We start from the raw sequence: 26,822 nt of genomic DNA, 5'->3' as shown, positions 1-26,822 counted from the left end.
TTAAAAAAGAACGAAAGGAATAGAAAAATAAAGGCATTTCTTAAGGTCAACTGTCATCCAAAGCCTTTCTAGTAATAAAACATGATTAATACATTTATGACTTTACTGAAAATAATTTATCATTAATTCTTCTACATTGGCTTTTCACACTGAATAATTTTTTTAAAGTTAGTTTTTTAGTTAATGCATTATGATTTATTTTTATTTACAGTAATTTGCTTGGTCCTTTATTTTGAAATATCACCCAACATGTGGCTGTCAGGTCACATCCCCGGAAGTCGGAAGTCACACCTCCTGAAACTTTCGTATGATCGCGGGTTTGTTTAATCATAACAAGGATGGCGGTTCAGACCGAGAGAGGAATCCCTCTTAGCGCGGTACGTACAGTACCTGACATGAATAATAATAACACATTATTATAGGCACACATATTTGAATTGACTGAATGTCAAGTTGCATAATGACTTTCCTCACTATTAGCATATCGGTGGATGAGATTTCCACGTTTATGTCAACACGTATAAGTTATTTGCAAGTAAAAGTGACTACGAAATAGTAATTGATACAGAGTAAATAGGAACTTGCAATTAATGTCATAAATGTCATCGTGTCTCATGCATGTGTTTAAATTACGTGACGTTACGTTATCGGTTGATCCTCCAATCAGAAAGGCTAATGCGTTTTTACTTTCATTTTTGTTTCTTAGAAAAACAAGACACAGCCAAGGCAGGAATATATATAGGCATGCATTATTAAATAATTCCCATTATATTACATTAAACTTCCACAGCTGTTGTTCCACTTAAAATACTTTATTTTTAGAATTTATCGAATAGTTGCATTTATTAATTATAACAATTCAATCAAGTAATACTATGTATTAGTTTGGCGCATAGGTAAATGTATATTGTAAACATTATAGTAGTTTTATTTTGTGTAATCGCCTAATGCATTGTAAAACGTGACCTAGTATGTTTTCCCTTTTATAGCTCAGTCCAAAGTTCCTTCACAGCAACTCTACCAGCCACACCTGGCCCTTCAGTGCCATTGCTGAGCTGATAGGTGAATCCTCTCTTTTTTAATTGCTTGTTAAATGATTTAAAGTCTCAGACATAATTGTCAACTATGATTTAACTGCCATTAGGTCATTTTAAGTCAGCTATTAGTGCAAGCAAGGTAATAAAATATAAATTATGCCTATGTTTCCATGATGCAAAATGAGTCTCACATTTTTTCAGTGAAATATAAGTACTACTGTAGTAGATTCTTTAGTAACCATTTGCTATACTAAATCTGAAATAGTTAACATACATCCCGGTTGGCTTTTAGACAATGCCTACGATCCAGATGTTAGTGCAAGGCAGTTCTGGATTGATAAAACACGGATTCGAGATCAGGATTGTCTTACTTTCATGGATAATGGAGCAGGAATGGATTATGACAAAATGTACAAAATGCTCAGGTGAGTGAGAATACAGACCAATATGTTGTCATATGTGTCTTATTTTTGTCAAATATTTCAATTGGTCCAGAAGGTAGTTATTTACATGTATTGGTGTACTTATAGGCATTTATTTCTCTCCTTATTAGTTTCGGCTTCAGTGATAAGGTGACAAAAAATGGCCATGTTCCTATCGGCCTCTATGGAAATGGATTTAAATCTGGCTCCATGCGCTTGGGAAAAGACGCCATTGTGTTTTCAAAGAATGGAGAGTCTATGTGTGTGGGCATGCTGTCCCAGACGTACCTTCAAGAGGTTCTGGCAGAAAACATCATTGTACCAATTGTGACGTTTAAACTCTTTCGAGAGTCAAATATCCTTTACTGATAAAATGCATGAAAAGGGAAGCAATAGAATATTGCACAATACAAAAGAAGAAAGTACAATAGAATTTTGATATATTTTAATATAATCTCGAGGTACTTTATTTTATACAGTTTATACACAGTATTTGATTTGATATCTTTTTCCTTGACCTTTCCTCTCACTCCGCCCTGAGTCACTGCACGCGCCAAGTCTCCAAGATATCCTGCGATACTCTCTGTTCAAGACAGAAGTAGAGCTGCTTGCAGAGCTCGAGGCCATCAACACACACGGTTCCAAAGGCTCCACAGGAACACGAATTATCATTTGGAACCTCCGCAAGTAAGTTTATGCTGTCCAGGAAGGGAGTAAAGCCTAACTTAAATGTGCTGTGCTAAACAAGTTTGAGAAAGACCGGTTTGCTAAAAGAATGAGATTATTGAAGCACTTTTAAAATTGAGGAATCGTTTTCTGCTACAGAACATCAACCGATAAAACAGAGTTTGACTTTGAGACGGACCGTTACAACATCCAGATTCCAGCTGATGTATATGAGAGTGAAAAAGAGAAATACAAGCAATCCTATCGCGTATTTCAGTCAAGCCCAGAAAGTGACTTCTCCTTGCGGGTGAATACTTTATTTTTGTTCTTACCATGTTAAATTAGATTTTATATATAATACGGTAAAGTGTACTGCAATCTCTATGATGATATTCTAATGGTAACTTCACTACAATCTGACAGTTTGGACATAAATAAAATAGCATTGTGTGTCTTTATGCAAATAATTTTTTTCAGGCATACTGTAGTGTCCTCTACTTGAAGCCCAGAATGCAGATTAACATTCGTGGACAGAAAGTAAAAACTCAGCTGATTGCAAAAAGCCTGGCACGCGTTGTCAAAAATAAATACCAACCCAACTTTCTAAATGTATCCAGACACTTGCAAAACTTTTATAGCTGCTAAACTAACTTTCAAAGCAGAAAAATTTAATAACTTCACGTAGACATGTCAAGTTACTTTTTTATGTGATGTTTAAGTTATATAAGTTATAGTCTGCTAATATTTATGAAGTGTTCACAATTCATATTGTTTAAAAGCATTATAAATTCATAAAGTCATTACAGAGCAGTTACAGTAAAGTAACATGATAAAAATCAAAGCTTTATACTACAAAAGTATTGTGAGAGAAATGTTGTTGATAATACAGTACTTCTGTGAACAAATTAATCTTTATTGTCATTGTATGCAGACATTGGTGCAAAAACACGATTTCTAAGACTCTCAGATCATTTGGGTTGGTTAACAACCCTATATTGTCTACAAACATATATACATATAGTGATTTTTCCTTAAGTGCGTTCCTTCCAGAAAAAAAGCATCCCAATCATATTTGGCTACAACACCAAGAGCAAGGAACAATATGGAGTCATGATGTACCATAGAAACAGGCTCATCAAAGCCTATGAGCGTGTGGGATGCCAAAACAGGGTGAATGCTTTATAAAATTCCCGTTAACTAATTAGTTTATGCCATTTTTGGATATTCTTTTCTATTTTGAGTTATTACATGCAATCTTGTCTTCACAATAGGCAAATAGCAAGGGAGTGGGGGTTATTGCAGTGATCGAATGCAACTTTCTCAAGCCAACACATAACAAGCAAGACTTTGACAACACAGATGAGTACAGGTGAGGATAATCAATACAGATGGATTGCAAATTGAGTTTGGATTTCATTTAGTCATTAAGCAGACACGACTTGCAAAGAGTTTAGGGAGCAATAAGCCATATATCGTACAGGAGCAATAATACTATAAGTGCCAATACAAAGTTACTGGTTTCTCAATCACTACCAGTTGAGAGAAGGATTTATTGGTTTACATCATTACTTTCCGTAAATTCAACAAAGAATGCGATCAAGCACAATATCCAGGTATCTACTGCATGATACGGTTATCACTGATCACACACGGGCATCAAATAGGCAAGGAACTAACTTAATCGACAAACATGTAAATCATTTAAAAGTAAATGAATTAACCCATCATATAGTTTTTAACCCTTGATCTCATTTGCAGGTGGGTTAAACCTACTTTTGGGGATCTGTTTGATGGTGGCACAAGATTTGAGTTATGCTTCTCAGAGTCCCAGTTTATATAATGCTTCCGTGCACTTATAATGTGGAAGAACAGATCACAGGTCTTGTAAATAAATGTGTATATTTCATCCTAAAAGTGTATCCACTCGCAGCCAAGAGTGTCCTGTAGGGTGTGCACATATTTATGCCAAGTATGCACGTATGGAAAGTTGCATATGAACATCTCAGTGCCTATTTTGTGCAGGTCTGCAATGCAGGCCAAGAATCAGTTGTATATTTTGTAGAATATAGCAAGTCTGAAATACATGTCAAATGTCAAACACGTTATTCAAAAACGCAGTTGTAAGAAAATATATAAAACTGTGCACATGTAGAAATCTGTGTTGTTGATTGTTTGTCCCTACAGAAGAACAATACATGCTTTGGGTGTGAAGCTAGAAGAGTATTGGAAAGCTATTCGTCTTGAAAATGGTCTCAACAGTACAGTACCTGTAGAGGATATCCCGTAAGTATAAATTTGATCAACATCCAGAGAAATAAAAGTATTGCCTTAAACCGGTTCATTCACTACATTCACATATAACCATTGTTTTCTTCATAAATGTGAAGGAAGCGTCCAGACCAGAACTGGGCTCAATGTGATGAATGTCAGAAGTGGCGAAAACTCCCAGATGGCATCGACATGGATAGGCTCCCTGACAAATGGTTCTGTCGAATGAACCCAGATACAGAGCGCAGGTTTGTTTCATTCACATTTGTACTGTATGTGTATTAAAAATCCAGCATCTAACATCTAGAAGTCATCAAATACATTTTACATTTTGTTTGAAAAATATATTTAATTTATTAAGGGGATGTGAAAAACCAGAGGAACCTGAAGATTCTGATGATGAAACATCTACCTGCCTGATCAAATTAAAGCTGCAGTGAGTAGATAATAAAATAAAAAAATCTTCTAAATGTGTGTGTGTATCTTCAGTTTTTTTCAAAAGTGATTTGCAAGAATTCATCATACAAAACCATGTATTTTCTTAACAGACCACAAGATTCATTGACTTTTCAATAAAATTTATTTTAATTTATTTAAAACATCACTATTGCATTTAATCAAAACAGTGAGAAAAACGTAAAGAAACAGCAGGAACAGGAAATGATGCAGGTAATTAAAAAAGAACGCATCCAGTTATTTGTTAGTTTGCATTGTGTTGTATATCTACTCGTTTTTGTTGTCTTTGTATGTAATGTAATTGTTTATATCGTTGCGGATTAGAGGGAAGAAAGCAGGAAGCAGGAACAGCAGAGAAATGCAGAGCTGAAACAGCAGAATGAAGATCTGAAAAGAAGACAGGAGGACCTTTTGCGTAAACTCCACCAAAAAGTATGTCTTTAATCGAACCCTAAGAAAATTAAAAATAGACTGTAGAACCAGGGAACTATGTGTGCTGTCCATTTTTTTTCCATAGGGTTCTTCCCCATCTAGGACCCCTACAGCTTCTACTTCTGGCACAGACAGGAGCCCTGTCACTTTCAGCCCTTTCCCACAATCTGGTAAAACTGAAAGCATTTGTTCTTGCCATAATGAGCCTAATATTTTAACATTAATATCGTCTTTGTGCTTGTGTTACTTCTACGCCCTCAGAAAACATGCCAGTCATTACAGAGGTCACGTCCCTCTCCCCTTTTGTAAGGTGTGAATTTCTTTTTTTTCTTTGACTTCTCACTGCAGCTCTGTAATGTGATGTGACAATATAAAGCCGACTCACTTGTCTCATTTTTTACAAATCACATGATTTTCTTACTTCAGGAATAAGAGAGGTCTAGAGAGGCGAACCGAGAGCCAAGCTCTAAAGAAAGCAAGACTACTTAAAGAGTACTGTAACAACACAGCAAACAGTCCATCAACATCCAAAGATCTATCGGATGTCCGGACCTCACAGATGGAGATTTCTGATGACAATGTTGAGACAGACGATGTGAAGAGCAATGCTGATGATGATATTGTTATTGATGAAAACAAAAGCACGCCAAGACCCAATGTGCAGACCTTTGACCTTGCTAAAGTGAAGTTAGAAGGAAGTACAAGTAATGATGTGCAGGACAGTGATCCTGTCTCCATGGAAACATCTGCCACTGAGGCAAGTGAAGGCCCGTCCATTTCAAATGGTCAAGTCAGCATGACAACCCAGACATATTGTGGTATGTCTGTAAAGATGGAAGAGGACCAACAGAGGAAAGAAGAAGTGGAGATGAAAAGAGAAGAGACAGAGAATGATAGGACAGCGATGGAGCAGAGCAGTACTGAGGTAGAATGCAGGAAGGATACATATACTGAAATGAACAGGTCGGTCAAAGACTCTGTGGAGACTGAAAGATGTAATAGTGCAGATATATTGATCAAACCAAGTCTCTCGGATGGAAGTGATAGAAGAACAGGTGGCCTGAGTCACACGGCTGAAGAAAGATTTTCTGTGAACTCACCTCTAAACATATACAATGTCCCAACCCTGGAAGCCCAGGAACAGCAGGACAGTCTTCTGGAACTCCTGGCTGCCGCAGCCCAGGAAAGAGATGAGTTCAAATTGAAAGCTCAGTCTCTCGCTTTGGAACTGGAGAAGAAAGAATTTAAAGTGCTGGAACTCATGGTTAAGAAAGATTTCAACCACCAAAACGTCCAGACCGAGCCAGTAGATGAAAAAGACTATAAGACGCTGTACTCACAGGCGACTCAGCACAACGAACAACTCACACAAACCATAAATGAGCTGAAGAAGAAGCAAGAGGAGATGTTGCTACTGATGAAAGCCGAGAAAGAAGCACAAGACAGGATGAAAGCTCAGGGTGCAGGTCCCTCAACAGTAGCAGATGTGGAGGATGAAATGGCTCTTCAGACGGAGTTTCTTCTGAGTGAGCTTGACCAGCGGAATACAGAATGTCATGAATTAAAAAGCAAGGTTAGTGTCTAATAGTAATTTCTAGTCTATTAATAAGAAACGACAGTAATTCCTGATTACCGTAGCGTGAATTTTATTGAGGCTTAGTTGCATGAACTTGGCTTTTTATGGCGAGCCTAGTTAACTGATGATGATTTTTGGTGGTTAAAGGTAAAATTCACCCCAAAAATTAACCTGTATACATTTATTTATTCTGATAAACACAAAGAAAAATATTTGGAAAAATGTTAGCAACTCATATTTCTGGTGCATCATTGACCACCATAGTAGGAAAAAATATTGATTGTTCCGTTGGACACATATTTTTAAGAATTCAGGAAAGAAAACAGTTCTAGGGAACCATTTTGACAACCGTTAAATGTTTTTTACTATGGTATTCAATGACATCCCAGAAATATCAGTTATTAACATTTTTCCAAATCTTTCTTTCTGATCAGAAGAACAAAGAAATGTATACAGATTTGGAACAATTTGGGGGGTGTAGTAAAATATGACAGAATGTGTTTTTATCTGGAGAATCCCTTTAAAATAGTTATGACTACGTAAAGTATTAATTAATCAAGACCAAATGACCTACTATCTAAGTCTTTAGAACCAGTGGTGGCCAATAATTGAAAACTTGACGCTTTTATTTAGGCTTTTTATTTTGTCTCACTCATTTTATTTTTCAATACCTACACAAAGTTGGAGTGTGTGGAACAGGAGAGAGCTCGTTATGAACAGATGGAGAAAGACTTGGACGAAATTAGAAAAAATCTGGAAGATTGCAGGAATGCAACAGCCAGTTCTGCAACCCTTGTGAATCAGATCAAAAAGGAAGAAGAGACCAATGAAAGTCCAATAGCGGACGAGATTACAGTCACCAAAGCAAAGTAAGTTTCCTAATTCCACAAAAAAATTCAATTTCCATCCATTTTCTTCCGCTTATCCTGGGCCGGGTCGTGGGGGCAGCAGTCTAAGCAGGGATGCCCAGACTTCCCTCTCCCTAGACACTTCCTCCAGCTCTTCCGGGGGGACACCGAGGGGTTCCCAGGCCAGCCGGGAGACATAGTCCCTCCAGCGTGTCCTTGGTCTGCCCCGGGGTCTCCTCCCGGTGGGACATGCCCGGAACACCTTTCCTGGAAGACGTCCAGGGCGAGCCTCCTCAGCTGTCCCCTCTCGATGTGGAGGAGCAGCTGCTCTATTCTGAGCTCCTCCCGAGTGACCGAGCTTCTCACCCTATCTCTAAGGGATCGCCCAGCCACCCTGCGGAGAAAGCTCATTTCGGCCGCCTGTATCCGGGATCTTGTCCTTTCGGTCATGACCCACAGCTCATGACCATATTTGAGAGTAGGAACGTAGATTGACCGGTAAATCGAGAGCTTCGCCTTGCGGCTCCGTTCGTTCTTCACCATGACAGACCGGTACAGCGACCGCATTACTGCAGAAGCTGCACCGATCCGTCTGTCCATCTCTCACCTATGGTCAAAAATTCAATTTGATAGTTTAATTTCATTTAAATGCATGATTTCGATATACAGTACTTTTTTGTAATGCAGAAGAGCTTTCTAGAAGATCTTATCAAATGTGTTGGCCGTTATCGTCCGTTCATTTGACTGTTTTTGGTTTTGTGTCACCCTGACATGTTTTCTTATGTAATAAGGTTTATTTTGCGACTATGATCAGCTTACTGTACATGAGCCTCTACATTTAGATATATGTGATTATATATTCTGTTCTGTCTTTAGGTTAAGGGAGCTGAGGAGAAGTGTTGCTCGTCTATTGGTCACATTTGTTCCTGCGTTGGACCCTGACCAAGTCAACTATGAATGTGAGGTTATTGACGAGATTCTGGACCAGGTTTTACTGGAGATTCCTCCATCCTGAACTACTTTCACTTTCAGCAAAGCGTTCATCCAAAGTTTTTGTTCAGTTAAAAGAAGACAAAATGTTCGTTTTTTTATTGTATTCTACAAATATTTCTATAATTTTATATAATTATGACAGCACCTTGAAACATTTCTACTCATACCAATGAAAATGATCAGCTTTTTGATAATTTGTTTTATTCATGTGCAATGTTTGCATTCTTGCGTTCTTTTTTGGGGGGGGGGGGGTGGAACTGAGGTGAATAATGTCTTTATATAATAATAACAATATAATGTTAAGGTCAGCTAGACCTAATATGCTTACAGAAATGTCATGCTATTAACAGTTTTTTATGCCCCTATAAGTAATTTTATGCTGCAAAATTGTTAGGTTGATAGCAGAGCTGTGTTATTTTATTGCTGTCTATTCTGGGACCCAAAGAAAATGTTATGTTAATATCATTGTACATGTTGTACATTATTGAGTGCATTATATTTGAAATTAAATGTGTATTTGATTACAAAAATCCTGTTTACCTGATTTCAGATGTTGTGATGTACGTATGCGCCGAATCGGTTGCCACTTATTACAAAAATACCCTCAAACTTCACCTTTTAAACTATTACGTTAGAAATCAACTTAAATAATAAGCTAACAACATGTACATGTTTGATACACGTTTGTTTAATCCAACTAGTTGCTATCAGTATTTAAACGATTACATGTAAGTGTTTATAATATGTGAGACTCAACGTTGAGTTATGGAGTGAAATCTGGCAACCTTCTTAACCGGAAGTGCTCGGTCAGACAGCAGCGCGGGAAAAGCGCTGTTTGGATGAAAGCGGGAAGTGACACTCGGATCTGTGCGGAGCATTTGTTACAGTTATTCCAACCTAAATTGTCCAGGTAACTTTTTACAAATGTTTCCTGAATTTCCCACATTTCATCGTCGTTTCTAAATGCCTTAACTGTTATTAAATCACATTTCGTAGCGAAACGTTTTTCTTTGTCAGTCGGTCCAGATGTGATGTTTGTTTATAGTTCGTACACAGCTGTACGATAGTTTGTTATATAAAACGTTTTTCTTTAGTGCTTTTTAACAGTTTTGTCTTTATTTCCAGTGGTTATGAACTTGGACTGTTAAGATATCGTATTGTAAACACCGTAGCAAGTTAGCAGTGTTCTAATAATGCTGTCCAAAACAGGATAGCATGTAACGTTATTGCTGTTTAAAGACTTGTACTTTTTAGTCTGTGTGGTTTTCTTTGATAAACAATCGTTTATTTTATCTCGCAATTTGATTCCTCCACACTCTCAGCTGTTGTACTATAAGATATCGTCTTAATACGGTGTTTTTAAATCATTTGTAGTCCAACAGTTTCAGGATGAAGGTGGTAACTTGTGAGATCGCCTGGCATAATAAGGAGCCAGTATACAGTATGGATTTCCAGCAGAAGGGGGAGGGAAGGATACAGCGCCTGGCTACAGCCGGAGTAGACACCACTGTTCGGGTAAGAGTATATACCATGATTTAATATTCCACATGTATGTTTCTCAAACACTGGTACTGGAGTGTTTACATGACATGACTGCTCTTTTCCAGATGTGGCGTGTGGATAGAGGCCCTGATGGGAAGGCTGTCGTTGAATTTTTGTCTAACTTGGCACGACATACTAAAGCAGTGAATGTGGTGCGTTTTTCACCGGCTGCTGAACTCTTGGCTTCTGGAGGGGATGGTAAGTTTAGTCTCCATTGCATGGTGGTTATATTCTTAAAGGTTCACCTAAGGTTGGTCAGTGCTCTCGGCACGCTGTAACAGAACGGACATTTGATGGTGTAGTTCAAAGGCTGGGATTATTAATGGCAGATATTTCTGTTTCAGATGCAGCTATCCTGCTTTGGAAACTAAATGACAGTAAGGAACCCGAACCGACCCCAACCTTCCAGGAAGAAGAAGATTCTCAACTCAATAAAGAGAGTTGGAGTGTGGTGAAGACTTTAAGGTAAGCGTTTAGTTTCCACCGTCCTATATTTGGCTATTTATTTTGGTTCTTTGCGAATTTGTCATCTAATTTGGGTATTTTCAAGGTCATAATGTCATTTTGTGTTTGTTAGGGGACACATTGAGGATGTGTATGATATATCGTGGACCAGCGATGGAAATTATATGGTTTCTGGCTCTGTTGACAATACTGCCATCATGTGGGACATCAACAAAGGTCTGAAAACTGAAGCAGAACCAAATATCCTTAATTATCAAAATAAATATGTATTTTTTTCTTTGTAAATAGTAATTGATCTTTAGCAGCTTAATTGCTGAAAACAGTTATTTTGTGCTTGCAGGTCAAAAGATGTGCATCTTTAATGATCATAAGAGTTATGTGCAGGGAGTGTCATGGGACCCTCTTGGACAGTACATTGGCACCCTGAGCTGTGACAGGTGAGTCACACCCAATTTTGAAGTCACGCCCTTCTGGACAATTTGGATCAAATTGGCGTATTTGCAAACCCAGTTGTTTACATGACTTTGCATATACATCATGTAAAGTCTTTGTGTCTTAGGGTTATGCGTGTGTACAGTGCTCACACCAGGAAGAAAGCTTGCAGCGTGAGTAAGATGACATCAGCTGGTACTGCAGATGGAGAGGTCAGTGTCATGAGAGCTTCAGACAGTCCTTTGTACTTTCTGTAAATAATGCAAATTCTATGTCAGGTAATAATTATTAAGAGTGAAATTGTATTGACAATCCTAATATATGGCACTGTTGTTTTGGGAAATAATCCTGCTTCAACGTCTTGGCATTTGTTAATAAACATAAAAAAAAAAGAATTTAAATAACACATTTGAATTAAACAATTTGTTTTCTTATTCAATTATATATTGTGTGAAATAATTTTTTTGTGTGTGTGCGCGCGTGTGCTATTGTTTTAATAGCATTTGACCAAAAGTTCTTCCTTTGTGCAGGTTAAGAACTACAAAATGTTCCATGATGACAGCATGAGATCATTCTTCAGACGTCTCACCTTCACACCAGATGGGTCATTCCTCCTTGCACCAGGTGCACCACATTTTTTTTTAGATGCAATTAAGATTGAGGTTACGTCTGGAAAAAACGTCTGGACATAAATGTTTATTAGAGTTGGATTATAAAATGTATAATTTTTTAAAGCTGGGTGTGTTGAAGCTGGAGAGAATGTCACAAACACCACATACGTGTTTTCCAGGAAAAGCTTTAAAAGGTTTGTATTTTATTTTTAATTTTATTTTTTATATCTGTGTTTTTCAGCATTTTAATCTTGTATAGAATCCATTTAAAACAAATATCAAATAATATCTGTTAAGAGTACTTTTGTTATGTTACAGTAAAAGCATGCTTTGTCTATTTCTTGTACATCACATTTATTTAGGTCACAACTGAACAAATGAAAGATACATTTCAGATGTTTTATAGAACTCTCCTGAATTAGGACTAGTTTCGATTCCCACCCTTAAACTAGATGTGTGTAGGCAATTATTTTTTAGTGTTTGAACTTTTATTTGTGTGTCAGGCCCATAGCTCATCTGCCCTGTCCATCTAAAGCAACTCTGGCTGTGCGCTGCTGCCAAGTTTTTTTTGAGCTCAGGACCAAAAGAGATGAAGGTTGGAATAAATGATTCATATGATTCTCTTATTTCACTGATTTGAGATGGCAAGACTGATTTTTGTCCTTTGTGGCCTACAGATGGTTCACTGAAGCCTGTGTCAAACACATTCAATTTACCATATCGGCTAGTGTTTGCAGTTGCGTCAGAAGACTCCATCTTCTTTTATGACACACAACAGATGCTACCATTCGGATACGTGTCTAATATCCACTACCACACACTCAGTGATCTCAGCTGGTAAGACAGAATAGAATAAAATTATTATACGGCCTATACTGACTAGTTGTGGATCATATGATTTATGCTGATATTTTGTATGGGTATGTTTGAAATTTATGGAGTTTTATGTTAATGAAATATTTTTAGATCATACGCTTCGAGGGCCTCTTATTCGAAATAACATTTAATTGAACTTCTTAAAGGGATAGTTCACCCCCCCAAAAAATTCTGTCATCATTTACTCACCCTCAGTTGTTCTAAACATGTATAAATGTGTTTGTTCTGCTTAACACAAAATAAGATATTTGGAAGAATGTCAGTAACCAAACAATTCTCGTCCCCCATTGACTTTATTTTCCCTACTTTGGCTGTAAATAGGGGAAGAGATTTGTTTGGTTAATACAATTCTTCCAGTTATCCTTCTTTGTGTTCAGCAAAATAAATCAATGTATACAGGTTTAGAACAATCCAAGGGTGAGTAATTGATGACAGAATTTCCATTTTTGGGTGAAATATCCCTTTAAGTAATTGACTACCCGTCTAGATTACTAGTGAGAATTAAGTAGTTGTGCAAAAATATTGTGGTATAAGCATGAACCTCCTTGTCTTATTTTGCAGGTCTCGAGATGGCTCCTTCTTGGCTGTGTCCTCCACAGATGGCTACTGTTCCTTCGTGTCTTTTGAGGAAGGAGAGCTCGGAACCCCATTAAAGGAACCGCCTCAGTTGGAGATGGTTACCCCATCCTCCACCAATGAAAAGAAAGGCAAGAGACTTTCAGCCAATGGCAGGACCGCTTCTCCAGTGCCTCGCCCTACCAACACACCAACTGCACAGGAAAAGACCAAAGAGGTGTCTGCTGGGCCTTCCGTCTCTAAGACCACCAGCATACCTGGTCCAGAAGAAAAACGCACACCAAAAGCGCTAAAAAACAAACCTCAGCCCAGACGGATTACACTCAGCACCCTGGAGGGGTGGGGCAAGCCCAGCACCCCCAAATCACCAGCAACTACCTCTAATACAGCCCCCAGCACCCCTAAATCCGCTCCCTCTACACCTGCCTCCAGCAAAGGACCCCTTACACCCCATACAACCCCTAGTACTCCTCTCGGGCCCCTTAACTGTAAAGGTGGCACTACTCCAAAGGGACCCACGCCCAGGTAGGGGATCCAGCCGTATAATCTAATGTCACGCATTTTGTATTGACCATCTATGACATGCTGAAAAATGCTTTGCATTGTGTCTATTAAAACACATATTTTGTTGCTATTCTTACAGACGAATTTCACTGACTCCAGTTGTATCCAGGTCCCCCTCTGGGGGATTTGTCACTCCATCTTCTACTGAGAAAGCCAAACATGGTTAGTTATGCCACTTATTGCTTCCTTTTCTTTTTTCAAATTGTGTTTTGTATCCTTCTATAACCATAAGAAGTGTGTGAACTATATTAAGTACAATTTATATTTCTCACAAACTGTGTTCTAGGTCTGATTTGTGTGTGTACATATATTTTTTACCATAGAAAGACCATCTCCACCCAACGATCCATCTTGCAAACCACCAGAATCTAAAAGGTCTAAGACTGATGATCCAAATGGCTCTGGCCAGGGCAGTGAGCAAAGTGTGAGCACAGAACAAAGTGTCAACAAAGTGTAGAAGAGTGTATCTGTTTTTAAGAAGAAAAAAATATTCTCCTAAACTTCGGTTATTAAAATTAATTTGTTTGAATTTATGGACATTTTTAGTATTGAACTGTCTGTTTACATTTTGTCTGGAAAAGGTGTCAAGAATGTTTAGAAGTATTTTGAGTACTAAACACTTTTGAAAACTCGGTCTTTGAAGTATTTTTTTCGATCAAATGGATTTGGTCAACTATTTTCTTGGTGAGGTTCTTCAGAATAAGGGTGATTTGGTTGGCGTCATTTCAGTGTCCAGTCATTAAATGTGTTTAAAAAAGGACTTTAAAAAAAGACTTAATTTTACAAAGCATATGGTAAAGGAAAAAGCACCATCAAATGTAAAATTAAGAACATTTTTTACATTTTTTCAAAAGTTAAGAGTCTTTTGTTGTGACTAAAATATTCAAAAATACATGATTAAATATATTTAGCAGCTTCAATGTAGTCACCCTTTGCCTAGAATTTGCAGAATCTACTTGACATTTTATCAAGCAGCTTCTTGAGCTCCCACTCTTGGATGCTAATTAAATCGTATTGAGTTTCCATCTATTCTGTCCCCTTTTGTTTTCTTCTGTCTTTATTGTTCAATTATTTTAATTGATATTTAGTGCAAAAAATGCATAATACACTATTGGTAAACTTGTGTATATGCCTTTAGATCAGGGGTTTCCAAACCTGTCCTAGAGCACTCAAAGCATTCCACATTTTGTATGTCCTCCTCATATAATACATCTTGGTTGTAGAGATTGCAAAACCTGAATTACGTGCCAGATTTAAGATCTCTTATTTTGCATGCACAAACAAAGTGCAGAACATGCAGTTTAACTTCGATAAATAAACAGTGAATTGTTAGCTACTGTTTTTCACTGAAAGTAATTTTCCCTTTTATTTAATTATTGATTTGTGTTGTATGATAAGATTTTCAACCACCGAAGAGCTAATAGCCAGATGAATCACGTCATGATTATTTGAGTAATTCCACACCCTGTTATCAACAACAGAAGAGTCCACATAAACAGTATGGCAAATCCACATAGGAGTTTGTTACATAATACCTTTACAAAATAAATGTGTTGGGTGTTAGGTATATTCTTGCATGTATATCTTAAATATCTATTTAACTAAAGCTTTTTTGTACATTAGTTTTTACAATACAGTTTGTTCCAAAGTATGTATTCACACAATCAAATGCATAAAAAAGGTTATTGCGGACACATCTTCACTGATGATGTGAGGTTTTATCAATTTACCTTATCACATTTCATCCCTGTCAAACATTTTCTACACCTATTCTTCTATAGGGTTCATTGTGAAACAACTCTGTTTTTTCAAATGTTATAAATTCCTGTATACTTGTGAACATTTAGTAAAATAGAACGTTCCAGCACCCATTACAGTTATTAGAAATTCAATGTGGTTATGTATGTAAGAAAAGGATGAGTAAAACTTCATGGATATGCCTTTTGCAATTGTGTGTGATCTCGTATTTTATTAATCTCTACATCAGTGATACTGAGGATCAATTTTCAAATTCATTCTTCAAATTCTGTAAATCCGGCTATAAAGACAAATTTGTAATTTCATATTAAAGCTTTAAAGTTATGTAGGTGAAATAGACTTGAGTCTGAATATTGGTCATGAGTATTAAAATCCTTTAAAAAAGTGTTGAATGCCTGGTTACACTATGATGGAAACCGCTTATTTCATATACTTCTGTGTTCGCCCAGATCACCATTGAAGTCATTTTTAAATAGCATTTGAAGTCAATAAATTTTGTGTAACTTCATTAATTATCTGAACACCTTAATCAAGAGACAAATGTTTCTGAAAACATTACAATTGTGAAAAGACGGGCTCTAAGCTTTTAATGACTACATCTTTAAAAGACATATTAGACATTGTCCCATTGAAAGACTCAGCCTTGGCCTCTTTTATGACTTCTTGCAGGGACAGTCTGGTTTTGAATTTTCTATCCGCTGATATTTGCTAGAATCTAAGATATCCATGATCTCTATCAGGGATGCCCAAAACATTAAAAATACAGCAGTGTATATCATTTTACAGTACATATGGGGTACTTTTTATCCCTGTGTGCACCAAACCCATCTTGAGTGTTTGCTGCTAAAAAGCTCGTTTTTTATCAGACATGGTCATTAAAGGTCAGAGCTGTTATCTTGGCAAAAATAGGGGTTGAATAATAATGAGCCATGTGTATTAGAAAAAAAAAAATTATTTCACAATGACAACCCCCTGTTTAAAAATTCCTAATCTCCTATATCTCCGTTTGATTTTTAGACTAATCTTTAAGAAAAGATCAAAAGGATCGACGATGCAGATTTATTTTCAAAGCCTTTATCATATTTATCTAGGCTAGGTTTGAAGTAATTTTGATCACAATTGTGGCCTATATATAATGAAGTTTATAATGTCAGGAGTGCTGAAATTGTGTTTGTTGCCTTCCAGAATTAACATTTGTCATCTTTTTTTCTTTATGACTTTAGTTAAAGATACGAAAATGTACGAGTACTGCATAAATGGTAACAGAACTACAAGATCAGTAAACACACAAAAAAATCAGACAAACACGAGAATGCTTGACGTGATATCAATAAAAACGGGCGACAGAAATGAAAATCTGTCTAAACGCGACAATAATTTTCGGGTTATTTTCCGTTTCATTTTGATATACTTGACACTAAGTAAGGTACAGCTGACGTCAACAACCTATCATCATAGGGGAAAAGTAGGGAAAACAACCCAATGAGTGGCAGCCGAAAGGACCAATGGCAGCGCTCGCAGTCGCCGTTCTTTAAAGAATTCACCAATAGGTGTTGCGGAAGGGAGGGGGTGAGGCAATTGGGCGTCGAGGCGAAGTTAGGTTGACGAATGGCAACCAACAGAGGGCTACGAGTTAAAAATTGGATTATTTGATCATCTGATTGGCTTTAATGTTACACGAACGGACACGGATCAATTTAAGGGCAAACCGCGGATGATATTTTTGATTTTAGCGGCCGTTACGCATTTGGATGGGTTTCAGGAAGACCCCCTCGTCTCGCGCATAGGTCGCGCGACAGATTAGCTGCGGCGTGCTGAGAGCCGAGTTCAAGATATCACAAGTTGCACGCGCGAGAGGAAGACCCTCGCGAGCGATTGTTCATGGAGATATTTGGATTATTTCAATGGATCTGATATGACGTAGTTGGCGATTCGGCGTCAGTGACATATGCTTGCCTCAAGTGTTGTTACATTTGAGAAAAGAGGCCCCTGAAGTACCAGGATAAATAATATTTTAATATTTATGGGTGGCAGCCACTGCATATTTGACAGCGAGGGGGTTCAAGCCGTTTGTCATACGACCGTTGGATCTTGCGTGATTGTGCGTAACGTTAGTTTAGTTTCACATGACGGACAACCAGGCACTACTATGGAAAAACTTTGAAATGCCCAACATTTTAGCTGTCAGTTTATGTGGATTTTTGTAAGTGTTCTGTACTGATTTATGGCTTTTGATAGTGGGAATTATTTTTCAACGTTGAACTCCAAGTCACATGGATTAGTTGCCGTCCTTGGCGTCTGGTAGGATGTGATAAAAATGTCTGGCGCATCGTAAAGCACCAAAGATGATGGACTTGTGAAGTACTTCTGCTGCTATTCCAAATGCTTCTTTTTAATAACAAGAAACATTCTGATATTTTATTTATTGTTGATTATCGTTAATTTATTCATATTAATTACGGTTGATGCTTAAATATCAAAACTGAGGATTGCTGTGTCTGGATCTACTAACGTTATACCTTATAGACTCACTTAGAACATCTTTGATTCACAATTGTCTCAATGCCGGTGGATGAACCCAGTCTGAAAGGTTCTGCTTTTTAAACTTAGAGGAAACAAATAAGCCGCACTGAAAGTGAAACTGTCGTGGGAAAACATCAGGTAAAAATGTCTACTGAGTGCACCTATAACGCGCCATGTAGTACCGATGACACCTTTCGTACAAATCAACTCTCGGCGCACGAGCAGCGGGAACGCGCGGGCTTCGCGAACGGTGGCGGCGCACCAGTAAAGTCTTCTGCTTTCTTCGAAGTCATCGGCGGCTCTTTTTATCGCAAAAAGTTGGAGAAAGGTATCTTCCAGTACCGAGAGGTGCTGGCTGAAGACAAGCGACTTCAGTCCATAGCCATCTTTCACGAGAAGAGACAGGGAAAGTCGCACCACACCCTGGAGGACACGTATAGACTGGTGGCCGAGCACTATTGGTGGGAAGGTTCGTCATTTTCTTTATCACAATTAATTTTATTAATTTAATAAAATTTAGACAAGTTATTGCTGTGAAAGTCATTGCGTTAGTTATTTAAACAGAAGTTATTTTTGTTCTAGTTAAAACGTTTCTGCTGCCGTATGCATCTTATCGATCTCAAAATCTGATGAAAATGTTTGTTGTTTATTATCCGGTCTTGAGTTGTCTTTACACTCAAAATGTGGCACAAAGAAGACATAGAAATAACAGTAGTTGAAAAAAAACATTGGTGTCTGCAGTCCAAATTTTGTCAAAACGCTGTCTTGTTTATCAAAGACAAGTAGAAAAGTTGAATGGAGCTGTGGTGTAGCTTGACATTTACACAGGGCCAAAGCTCTAAGTGTCGCCTTTACAGCCTTATGGAAATGTTTTAATAAATGATAGATTTAGGCTATACAATTATTAAACATGTTAATAACATTTTAAATTATTTTAAGAAAGATTTGCACGATTTTGTTCATGGTAAAGGGACATGAGTCTAAATATGTCCATCTATTAAAATGAAACTATGCATTTGAGGTGTTTTATGATGGTTAAATCAAGTTCTTGCTTTAAGGTTGTTAATTTTTAACACCATCATTGGTGTAATAAATTGTATAAGTTTAGTAGTGTACTATTAAACTATTACTTGGGTTATGTCCTTCATAGTGGTACTCTATAGGCTATAGGTTTCGGAGTTGCAAATTAGCATACTCTAAAATCCATAATATCATCTCTAATATACAATCTAAGATATGCCTTTGCATTTTACCTATGAAAATAACATCCACATTTCCTCCAAAATTCCACTTTGTAATGTCATTGAACTGGTGAGAGCTTTGTTGGTAAAAGTCCTTGGCTGTTAACTGATTTAGGCTATTGAAGATTCAGATTGTAGGCTCTGATGGGGTCATCTATGAACTATCACCATTGTGAGGACAGCTAATCTAAGATTAGGATAAGTGAAGCTTTATTGATTAACATTGCAATTATAAGAGGTGCAAAGGACATTAACCATCTTTGCAAGCATTTGGTAGCTCAGATGATTGGTTGATTTTCAGATAAAATGAAACTAACCCTCAGGTTTCTTAACATTTCAACAATTGATCTTCATCCAGTTTATTGTGCACCTAATACGGCAACAACAGTCAACAGTCTCCCTGTTGTCACCTGACTGAGGACTACTTCTGATGTTTGACCCTGTAACCTTTCAGTCATAATCTTTAACCACTAAACTACACCAATCCACAGACCTCTTAGAGCTGATTGGAGGGTCAAAATGAGAACTTTGAAAAACATTTACGTTTATGCCTTTGGCAGATGCTATTATCCAACGCGACTTGCATTGCATTGTACTAAACAGTACTGTATGTACACACATACAAATGACAACCAGTGACATGAAGATGCTTTACTCTCAAGGGCTGAATTCTACGTTTTTTCTACTTAAAAAAGCGCAGGCATGTTATATCAAACTAAATAATGCACAAAAACTGTTGGTGTTTTTTTTTTTGTCTCATTCAGCTGAAATATTGTTTGTACTATTCTCTGCCAAATTTTGTAACTGAGGAACTAAACAGTTCATTGTAAAGTGTTAATTTTGTCAGCTATTTTTATTTAAGTCTTTGTTTTAGTCCTGTGACAAATATACGTTTTAGTTTTTATCTTATTAAGTCATCCTTATCCTGTTTTTGTTTAGTCGACTAAATATCTATGAATTTGATCTTGTTTTAGTCAATAGAAATTTAGTCACATTTTTGTCATGCTTTGAAAAAAAATGTTTGGTTGTTAAAATTATTTAGCAAAAAATTATAATCACAGTGATGTCGTTTGAAAAATTTGTTTTTAAATTTTATTATAAGTATTTATTTTACCAATAAGCACAAATCAATAGAATTTCAATTGGCATAGATTCTTCAACTTCATCTAACTTTCCACAGAGGTTTGACAAGTGCATAGGCCTATTCATAGGCATCCAACCTCTCTCTTAAATTCCCCAGCAAATTACTAGGGTCTTCTTGATGCCCAGAAAATATTGACATTTACCCGGCAACGACGCGAATGACCGTGAAGGAGAACAACGTCAGAACGCAGTCGTGAACAAACTTACGGTTTTCGCGAAGTTTGATGTCTTTATTCAGCAACCACAATCGCAAACAGTAGTAGTGGAGATCAATGCGGCCTGAGCAGCTCATGAGAGAACACATACTGGCCGGAGATAGCTAAACTCTTATTTATTAACTTAAGATCCTCAACGGTGCTTCCACATTGAGAGCATCGGCATATAGTTGCCAGATTGCATAAATTAAGTTACCCACTGTCAGAAAAACCTGTCTGGGGGATCTGAACTGGCGACCGCAAGTGTTGTACAGCATAGACTTTCACAAAATCTGTAATATTTATCTTCATATTTTTTTGACATAGACTAAACAAGTTTAGTTTATAACTAGATTTTAGTCTCGTCCTTTGTCATCAACGATATTGCGTGCTGATATATTTATATATTTAAATTAGTGGTGGGCATAGATTATTTTTTTTAATCTAGATTAATCTAGATTAATCTTGGATTTAATCTAGATTAATCTAGATTAAAATGTCTCATTTGAATTCTGCCGAAGGCATTCAGAATATGTGTGCTACCCAAATAATGACTAAAAGTAAGTCTTTGAGAACGGGTTTCTCAAGCCAGGTGGCGCATTAGACCAGGGGCTCATCTCCTGTTTCCAAATGCATCACAAACTGCTTGAGAAAGTTGTTCTACTATGATAATTGGTGATGAAAATTAAATTATGTTCAATAAGATGAACTTGTGTTTACTTCCGCATTAGCTAAGGGATGATTTGTGTTTAGGTGGTACTTGAGACTGGAAGAGCTCCTACAGTACATTTACATTTAGTCATTTAGCAGACGCTTTTATCCAAAGCGACTTACAAAGAGTGAGGGAGCAACAAGCGATATGTCATACAGGAGCCATAATACATTAGATCTCAATACAAAGTTCTGGTTTCAACTAAAGCTAGACCAGTACCTGTTGAGAGAAAGTGTTTTTTTTAAACCAATTACGCATTGCACAAGGTGCAAACAACCTTAGTCTTGTCGATGTTTCCGTTGGGAAGCTTCTTAAAAATGAATATTCCCTGAAGCAAACCCGGCGCTTCATAGCTGCATCCATTTTAGCACATCACGTTTGATGTGGTCATTTCACTCACAGTAACGTTATGTTGTGTTCAGACCAAACGCGAATGGCGCGTCAAGCGCGAGTGATTTATATGTTAATGCAAAGAGGCAATAGACCTACTTGCTGCGCGAATCGCGTGAATGAAGCCCCGGTTATGAGATGATGAGGCGGCGCTAAGGACGCGAATGAAGCCCTGGTTATGAGATGATGAGGCGGCGCGAATGACGGGTATGAAGTCCTGGTTATGAGATGATGAGGCGGCTTCTGCTTCAGCGAATGACGCGAATCACGTGAGTTAAAAAATCTCGTTCTCGCCCCGTACAGTGCAGTTAAGCTGATATACATCCGCGCTAAAATATCAAGGTGAAAGTCATCATAGCTTGCGTAGTATAGACCCAGCTGCCAACCCAACTTTGAGAATAGATTAACGGCGACATTTTTTTTATCGCGCGATAATAGTCTCACTGCGTTAACGCCGTTAACGGCCCACCACTAATTTAAATATTAACACTAGCATAGTAGCGTGCAGCTTGCACTCTTAAGGTAATGAAAAAAGAGATAATGGATAAGAGAATTATTGATATACACAGATTTAATGTCAAATAAACAATATCCCTATCATTTAAAAGTTTGTGAAGGTTGTTGTTTTTTTTCCTTTCAGGAATGTATTTTCAGGTTAGAGACTTTGTCCTCAATTGTGAAGAATGTCATTCCAAGAAGTCAGAGGTAAGAATTTCGGACAGGATTATTACTTGATGTTTGACCTTGAATTTTTTATGTTTTTCTCACACATCTTTCATTTCTGTTTATATTTAAAGTGTTCAGATGTGGGACTCGTCACCATGATGGTAGAATCGCATAGTCATGACATTTTAAGTAAGCTAAATAGTCAACGGGAAGCAGGGCTCTTTTGTGACATTACACTGAAAACCGGTGGTGGCCACTACTTTGTCGCTCACAAGGCCGTTCTTGCAGCAGTAAGCGAGTACTTCCAGGAGTTATTTACTGAAATGGACTCCGCCACTGACCCCCAGTCTCTAGTTGACTTCACAGGTATGGCTACAATAAAATCTAAAGACAAGATTTAGATTTTTTTCAATATCAGATCTAAAAAATGCTCTAAATCAGATTTATCTGTTTATTTTTTTTATTTTAATAAAGTCTTAAACCAGTTTTTATTTTTAAATCATAATATTTTTTCATTTGTATTGTAGGTTACAGCGAGCAAAGCTTGCTAGCTTTACTAGAGTTCTCTTACACTTCTACTCTAAACCTGAATCTGGACAGTTTAACAGAGGTTTGTGCCATGGCTCGTCATCTACGCATGTGGCCTGCCCTTGAGGCCTGCGCTGCTATCAAAAAAGAGACTTTTCAGCGACGTTCCAAAATGCACAATACTGCTGGTGATCCAAATTCAATTCCTGGACCTTTCAGGAGAGACCTGTCTTCGACTCCACAAAGAAAGGTAGGCCTGAAGAGAAGGAGAGAGGATGAACATGAATGTGTCTCTGGGTCTTCCTGGAACACCCAAGTGCAATACAGAGAGCTTATTGTTGATAAGACGTCAGATGAATCTGGAACAGAAATATTTAACCCTCAGTTGCAATGCCAAGCATCATCGAGTTTTCATGTTGAGGAAAATGGATTTCCATGTAGCCCAAATCGCAGAATGAAGCTCATGGACTTCAAATCTCCATCCTGCAAGAAAAATTCGCCCTCTCGCCATATACCTTCAGTCATCTCATCCTCTCCATGCACCTCAACTCGTTCTTCTTCTCCGTCACGACGCCTACTTCGTTCCTCACCTGGCGCTGCCCTTGCTTTACGCAGACTCCTGCCTAAAATTGACCTCACCACCAAGAAAAAAAGAAAGTCCTCTTCCTACAGAACATACAAGTCTCGATCTGAATTCATAGCGACTCCATCCCAATCTCAGGCAAGTCATGTAACCTCTGTAATGGTGAAAGAGGAGGATCTAGAGGAAGACGTATGCAACACAATCCCTCAGGATGAAGTACACAGCCCCCGTGCACAGGAGAAATATAAACTGCTCAGTTTCCTAGGCTTGCAGAGGAAGTCTCTAGTGCCTGGTCCTGAGGAACTGTCTGGTTGGGGGCAGAAGAAACGACTTAGGAAGTTAAAAGTCAGCAATTATTCCCTCACAGCTAGACGTAAACCTCGTTCAGAGGGTGTCACATTGGGACTTAAACCCAGTCTAGGGGCACTTGCAGCAGTTAGTCCATCTTTGTCCCTCTGTGACATGAGCAGAATGGACTTGTTGAACAGACCACTGAAAGCAGAACCCCAAGACTCATTGAGCCATGAAAGTTCAAGAAAGAAGAGACGCTGTCCTGCAGGGCAAGCTGTTCAACCGAGTACAAGGACTACACGTAGCAGGTCATTGCTCCAGATAGATTCCAGCAGAATTGATCGACCGCTCAGACGTCACAATAGAAATCAAGACCAAAAAACACAACCGCAGCCTGCAAGAAGAGGTAGGCTTCCAGCGCATGATGCTTATTCCACTTCAAAGAGGATGCTCAGGATAAAACAGGAACCTGCTGACAGTGCTATTCTACAACCTATTCAGAGGCGAAACACTGCCTACCACCACCAGGCAACTGTAAACCCCCCTAAAGCAACAGTTCCAGCACGTAGGGGTCGGCCACCAGCGGATCGGACAGTCAGAGCCACAAGAAACTCACAACAAAGAAAGCAGTACAAACTCGGGCGTCCCGCAGCAGAAGAACCTAAAAGTTCAAAAGTAATTGAAGCCAAAACAAAATGCAACTACGCTACAGGAATGGCACAAGCAAAGCACAGCAGAACTAAAAGAGGAACCCAGGTGAAAGAGAACAGAAAATCTAAAGCACTTGCTAATAGAAAAGAGAACTCTGAAGTTCAATATGGTGTCGTGAACTGGGACATTTCCAATACCAACCATCATCATCATCACAGCCATCCCCTTTATAAAACCATAAAGGAGGAGCCAGCAGATCCCCTGCCCCTAACCCAACCATTCCCAACCTCAGATTCCTCCGATCTAGGTAAGCGTCAAAGTAAACCGCCTGTCAAACTGCTGGATCAAGGTTTCCTCTTCGGTTTCTGTCGGCCAGCAAGTGGAATCAAACAGGAGGAGGAGAGTGTGGACATCTACCTAACTCGGTCAGTCTCTCATGCAAGCAGTTCCCATCGGGATTTGTCACCCAATCTGGTGAGAAAAGAGAGGGTGAGGGGCAGGAATAAGCCAGATCGAACGGGTCTCAATGGGCCTCACTGGGCTGGACTTGGTAACAGGTCGACACCGTTTTCTCAAAGGCTTGCTATTCAAGTAAAAACGGAGAGAGATGAAACAAGTGTGTCGAAAAAATTGAGTGTTGTTAGAGTCAGCAAAAGGAGTTGTAAGGTCAAGAAAGAACCTAGAAAGACAAAGGTAGTGTACTTTTTTTTTGTGTTGCATTTTGTGTAAACTTGTGGAATAAATAAAAAGAAACCGCATTTGAAGTCTTGAATCATTTTTGTCTTTTTAGAATGTAAACAAGCTGCTTCCTCTGAGCAGTCGCCGTTCCATCCTACTGGAATCCATCCGACGGGCACGTCTCAAACAGCTACAGGATCCTAAAGTTCAGGAGTTAAGTGGAGCACATACTTGTCTGCAGTGCAGAGCCTCTTACAGGGACTGTGATGCCCTCATTATGCATCGTATCAGGCACATTGAAGGCAAACACTGGCCTTGTCCGGTATGTATTCTAGGATTTTGGTAGAGATTATGAATTTTCCTTACGTTGGACCTGTGGCCTAGTAGTTGCTCTTCATTTAACACATTTTGATGTGATGCTTCTGTATGGGAGTTTTGCCCGTGATTGTGAAATCTCCTGAACAGTCTGTCTCATAATTTCTTATCTTCTGTTTACTCCACAAAAATGGCAGAAGTAATAAACAAAACCACAGCCTTGTTTGCTTTTCCCACTCTGGCTTTCTAATCCCGTAGCTTGTTTTTTCATGTTTAATAATTTCCATTTCTCTTGCAGTTGTGCAGCAAGACTTTCTTCAGACAGAGAAATGTAAAGAATCATATAAGGACACATAATCCCAAACTCTACAAATGCCGCCAGTGTATTGCTGCTCACTGAGGTAACGTACAAACATTTATACAGTCTGTACTCTGTAATGCACATTACAATATTATATCATTGTCAACTTTTTACATTTTAGGTTAGAAGCCACAGGGTGAAATGAAGAGACGCTTTGTTTCTTTAATTGTTAAAGCTGTAAATACCAAGAATCTGTGATGTATGACATTAAGGGTCAGTTTATTAATGTAAATAATATTTTGTTTTAATTTGTCTTTTTCCTCACAAAAATAATTGTTGTTATTTAAGTAACTAAGCTGAAGTTGCTTTGCAATTGATATTGATGTGTTGAACCAGAACTTGAACCCATGGTGTTTTTCTCAGGGGGGTGGAAGCTTGTTGGTCAAGGTGATATATGTATAATGAGAATTGTGTAGAATGCTTTAAATTTGTAACTACTAATGTAATTACAACAATTGTTATTAGAATTGTTACGAATATTTTTCCTAAATTACATAATCTTGAGTGCACTTAATGTTAGCTTTGTTTTGAAACCTAAGAAAGATGCGATGTACTGGGATGTACTTGAATGGAATGGAGTTGGTGAACTGCCCTCAACGTGTGGCTGTCTCGCAATGTTTTAGAAAAAACAGTTATAGAAATTATGTCACAGAGGAATTTTAAATGAAGGTTAGGTAAATGGGTTAGTTATTCTAGGGATTATCAAATGGTTAACCTTCATTGGTGCAATGCCGTTGGAGATATGCCATTTTATGAAAACATCTCTGTTTGACTTCAGCTTTTCAAAATGAAACGGTGACTGTCTTTCAGATAAGGGAATCCCAAAATGTTTAATGTGATTTTCTTTTCTCCTTCTTTGAATAATTCCTTGTCAAATTTTTATGCATACCTTTCTTTAATATAAAATGCAATGAAATAATATGAAGTTTTAAATGTTGAAGTGTGTTTTGTCTGAAAAAGACAGTTTAAAATGTAGAACGACCAAATAGCCATATAAATAAATTTTGCATTTTAAAATTTACAC

The 26,822-nt window shown here is 38.0% G+C and overlaps 3 protein-coding genes across 5 annotated transcripts; all 3 read left to right on the top strand.

Moving 5' to 3' along the window:
• Positions 1 to 272: 272 nt before the first annotated feature.
• morc3a (MORC family CW-type zinc finger 3a) lies at positions 273 to 9,187 on the top strand. Of its 2 annotated transcripts, XM_056755515.1 has the most exons (19): positions 273 to 377; positions 990 to 1,062; positions 1,330 to 1,462; positions 1,591 to 1,814; positions 1,990 to 2,146; positions 2,285 to 2,432; positions 2,603 to 2,734; positions 3,176 to 3,295; positions 3,397 to 3,494; positions 4,310 to 4,408; positions 4,513 to 4,641; positions 4,755 to 4,829; positions 5,020 to 5,062; positions 5,174 to 5,281; positions 5,367 to 5,451; positions 5,543 to 5,591; positions 5,708 to 6,854; positions 7,539 to 7,726; positions 8,582 to 9,187. In XM_056755515.1, exons 1-19 carry the CDS (start codon positions 339 to 341, stop codon positions 8,718 to 8,720), a joined length of 3,186 nt encoding a protein of 1,061 aa, XP_056611493.1. In that variant the 5' UTR covers positions 273 to 338; the 3' UTR covers positions 8,721 to 9,187. The 2 variants fall into 2 exon arrangements, with proteins under 2 accessions (XP_056611493.1, XP_056611495.1); XM_056755517.1 differs by lacking the exons at positions 2,603 to 2,734; positions 3,176 to 3,295.
• Positions 9,188 to 9,492: 305 nt separating this feature from the next.
• Positions 9,493 to 14,396, top strand: chaf1b (chromatin assembly factor 1, subunit B). 2 transcript variants are annotated; one of them, XM_056754980.1, is made up of 14 exons: positions 9,493 to 9,608; positions 10,073 to 10,213; positions 10,306 to 10,438; positions 10,585 to 10,705; positions 10,818 to 10,921; positions 11,046 to 11,142; positions 11,265 to 11,349; positions 11,668 to 11,761; positions 11,873 to 11,942; positions 12,252 to 12,343; positions 12,426 to 12,585; positions 13,186 to 13,725; positions 13,844 to 13,926; positions 14,088 to 14,396. In XM_056754980.1, the coding sequence occupies exons 2-14, from the start codon at positions 10,088 to 10,090 to the stop codon at positions 14,219 to 14,221; spliced, it is 1,839 nt and encodes a 612-aa protein (XP_056610958.1). In that variant the 5' UTR covers positions 9,493 to 9,608; positions 10,073 to 10,087; the 3' UTR covers positions 14,222 to 14,396. The 2 variants fall into 2 exon arrangements, with proteins under 2 accessions (XP_056610958.1, XP_056610959.1); XM_056754981.1 differs by having other exon boundaries at positions 9,552 to 9,608; positions 10,081 to 10,213.
• Positions 14,397 to 17,108: 2,712 nt separating this feature from the next.
• si:dkey-229b18.3 (uncharacterized) lies at positions 17,109 to 26,819 on the top strand. Its single transcript, XM_056754931.1, has 7 exons — positions 17,109 to 18,514; positions 22,366 to 22,430; positions 22,523 to 22,757; positions 22,919 to 25,137; positions 25,235 to 25,444; positions 25,736 to 25,838; positions 25,920 to 26,819. Exons 1-6 carry the CDS (start codon positions 18,190 to 18,192, stop codon positions 25,835 to 25,837), a joined length of 3,156 nt encoding a protein of 1,051 aa, XP_056610909.1. The 5' UTR covers positions 17,109 to 18,189; the 3' UTR covers position 25,838; positions 25,920 to 26,819.
• The last annotated feature ends 3 nt before the right edge of the window (positions 26,820 to 26,822 follow it).

The sequence above is a fragment of the Triplophysa dalaica genome, chromosome 8, assembly GCF_015846415.1.
Source record: "Triplophysa dalaica isolate WHDGS20190420 chromosome 8, ASM1584641v1, whole genome shotgun sequence".
Lineage (NCBI taxonomy): Eukaryota > Metazoa > Chordata > Actinopteri > Cypriniformes > Nemacheilidae > Triplophysa > Triplophysa dalaica.
Note: the sequence above shows the minus strand (reverse complement) of the source record. Positions and strands in the feature narration are given on the sequence as shown.